This window comes from Arachis duranensis, chromosome 2 (genome assembly GCF_000817695.3).
Source record: "Arachis duranensis cultivar V14167 chromosome 2, aradu.V14167.gnm2.J7QH, whole genome shotgun sequence".
NCBI classification, from domain to species: domain Eukaryota; kingdom Viridiplantae; phylum Streptophyta; class Magnoliopsida; order Fabales; family Fabaceae; genus Arachis; species Arachis duranensis.
Window position 1 is genome coordinate 49,112,752 of NC_029773.3, and position 3,459 is coordinate 49,116,210.

Sequence of the window (3,459 nt, forward strand, 5' to 3'; positions counted from 1 at the left end):
ACCCTTGCTCATTTAACACTACATCCGGGCACCGATGCAGCAGCTCTTGCTTTGACACCGTACTCGAGCCATACGGCGCGTTGCTTCCGGGCAACGACCTAGCTTTAGCGCAATAATGTCTTTGATTCATGTCATGGGGGTTCGGCTATATTTTTATGTTGGTTGCCGAAGACCTAACACAACCCTCCTCTTTTATCCGGGCTTGGGACCGGCTATGTACCGCAAGTGTAACATAGGCGGAGTTTACCGATATGGTTAGATATTCAAATGTTAATTGGGCAGGTTCTTCTATTGATGGATGTTCACTTCTAATTTTGTGTACCTCTTGAGCACATTCCTATTACTAAATTAGAGTTTCATGCCACAAGAGAACCGAGCACATTTTGGTCAATTTCCATTTCATCATAGAGAACATTGTTTGGTGATATCACCACAGGTTTTGTGAATTCAAATGATCAACTAAGTCTAAGAGACATTTTCACCAAGTATTTGCAAGGTCTAGTACTGAATTATAGTATCATGCCATGGCATCTGGCTTGAGCAAAATTTAGCTTAATCAACTTTTAAGCAGCTTAAATTTAAATTTGGGGAGAACAAGGAAAAGAAACTTATCTATGTCGGTCAAGCTACATACACATTGCCTCTTAACTCGGTTTCCATGAGAGAACCAAACACATAGTGGTCAATTTCCATTTCATCACAAAGAATATTGTCTGGTGGTTGTGGTATCACCAAACATTTTGTTAATTCAAATTATCGACTAGCTGGCATTTTCACCTAATGTTTAAACCATAGAATGAGTTATCTATCTCACAAGCTTGGCAATGTGATCTATATGCTCAAGTTTGGTGGGAGTGTTAGAATCTAGAAATATGTTATTAACCATATATTTTGACCTAGTTTATATTCTTCATATCTTTGTATTTATTACATAGTGCCTATGTCATTTAGGCAATAATTTGTGCAATTTTTCTCTTATTTCTATTATCTCAACATACTTTATCAAATCCATTCTTAGTAGTAAGGATTGATTAACAAATGATATGTTTACCATTATGATAAAATAAATGCCAATTTCAAAGGAAAATTAGCTATGTATATATCATCACCATTATTGATTGCAGATTAAGATATTGGTCTTTCTTTGAGCAGTTTATAGTAGTATTTTTCAATACGTCATTTTCTTTTTCTAATATACTATTCCGTATCTACTATTGGCTGTATGCATTACATTCCTTGTCTATTTTTCTTAGCAGATGCATTTAAACTGCAGAGTTAGACAGTCTTGTTCCTATTTTACACTCAATTTCATTGTAGTATTTTAATTTCTTTGTTCCTTTCATTGGGCAGGTTCTACGTGAATCTTTTAAAGGTGTGTTCTTTTGTCTATGCTTGTATGAGCAGACAGTTTGCACGTGTTTAGATACATAAAATAGAGAAATGTGATCTTAAATTTTTTGTGAAAATAGCTGATACTGCTCGAGTTATAGTGCAGTGTCTGCTGCATGCAAGCACGTGCAAACATACTATTTATTAATGAAATTTGATTCATATTTTTCACATCCTGTATTTTCAACTTGGTATGAAAGCAGATTCTGACCCAGCTGGTCTATGCATCTGTCATGCACTTCGGAATATCATATTCTACATGTTTTTCTTGTGCAATTCCTTGTTCTTAACTGATACCCATCCAAAAGTGAATTCATATTCAAGCTCAGTAGTCTCTGATTGGTGAGACTCTTAGAATGCCACTAGATGTCACCCCATGCTCCCTGACACACTGCAACCCTTGAAGAGCATGAGAGTCAATGCTGTCTCTGTTAGATGCTATGGCTAAATATTTTCATTTTCATTCCTTTTTTCTCTGTCTTATTAACCGGTGCTCAGCCTCTTTGCTGCTTTTCCATAATTGAAAAATCCTCAATTGTGTTTGGATCGAAATGTTGATTTTTGTTCAGGACCCACTGTGTTGCTATTGCCCATTCATTTCACCTCTTTAATCTCTTGTACAATTCCTTGTTCTTAACCACACATTTAGATCACTATTTAAAGCACTCTATGTTAATCTGATATGCTTCTTAGAACTTTATAAGAGCTCTAAATATTGAGATGTTCACTTTCCATTTTTCTTTTTAATATTGTAAGAACTATGTTAAGTAATCAAGGAATATTTTGTCATGATTGAATCTTTGTTATAGATGTGGCTGACTTCGTTGACAGAAACCGTAAGCTTTTCTCAGGAATCAGTGCTCTTTTTCTTAGTCTAGTAAGTCAAATTCCCTTACACTGCTTGTCTGCTTCATTCTTTCATTTCCTGAAGTTGGTGGTTTTAACATGTGCGTCTTGTTGGGATGCTTATGGTTTCTTTTCTTTAAATTTGTATGAGATCATAAGTTGTAATAAATTGATTGTATGCATTTTCCTATATCTTATAATTGATTGTATAATGCACTGTTCATGGGATCATTGCTCATAAGTGATCGATCGATGGAAAAAAATAACCATTAGTTTGTGGTCATGTAATAATCTTTCCATGCTTCTCTAGGCTGTTACAGTTTCCTACAAAACCAATGTCATACATGTGTTCTATTATAAAAATGATGTATTGATAGTGCTTTTCATACCCCTAAGATTGTTATAATATTTTTATATTTGTTGTCAGCATATTTCTTTCCTTGATATTTCGTCAAATTTGGTTATTGACCATTTAGAGATCAAACCATTTTGCTTTTATTATCACATTCCATTTGATTAAAGCTAAAATTGACTTTATGGCTACTAGAGTTTCATTTGGGGCCAGGTCATAATGAATTTTGTCATAATGAATACTAAGCAAGTGTCTGCATTCATAAATGCTTCGATTTAATTTGATACTCTAATGCTTATTTTAGTGGGAGGATAGAAGTTGGGTAAATTTCACCTAAACGAGTTTCATGTGTAACAACATACCTTTAGCAGTTAATCCTGTCACAAATTGCAAAGTTATGATCATATCTGTTTCTCAGGAACTAATTTTTTTTTGTCGAAGTTATTATATTTCACCGAGGCAGGTTATGTTATAATAGGTTTGTTATGGTATGGTCAAATTGTGTCTAATTATATATTTGTATGCAGGTACCTTGGACTCAAGTTAGCAAGTCAAAGTCACTATTATTAACGGTGAAGCCTACAGTATTTCTTGTGGCTATTGGATTGGGAACGTAAGCTCACATGAATCAGTTGACTTCTATATCACAATTTTGACATAACTGGGAATGAGTTATTCTTCTTTTTCTTTAGTTGTTTATTTGCAATTTAAGCTGTAATATAAAAATTTATGTTTCATTCTTCGATGAGTAAATAGAAATGAGACCTAGTATTTATAATTTTTCAACATTATATGATATATGCCTATGTTGTATAGGTCATATTTTGCATGGGTACAGTTTTCTGTTCCCCATATATGTAATAAAGTTTTTT

At 33.9% G+C, this 3,459-nt stretch overlaps 1 protein-coding gene across 5 annotated transcripts in view; it reads left to right on the forward strand.

The window, feature by feature from the left end:
- Positions 1 to 3,459, forward strand: part of LOC107474254 (probable sodium/metabolite cotransporter BASS4, chloroplastic) — a 13,978-nt gene that overhangs the window by 8,644 nt on the left and 1,875 nt on the right. For all 5 annotated transcript variants that reach the window (XM_052257170.1, XM_016093855.3, XM_052257171.1 and 2 more), the window contains 3 exons: positions 1,351 to 1,372; positions 2,199 to 2,266; positions 3,115 to 3,200. In XM_052257170.1, the coding sequence (XP_052113130.1) occupies positions 1,351 to 1,372; positions 2,199 to 2,266; positions 3,115 to 3,200 (176 nt within the window). The remainder of the gene's footprint in view (positions 1 to 1,350; positions 1,373 to 2,198; positions 2,267 to 3,114; positions 3,201 to 3,459) is intronic.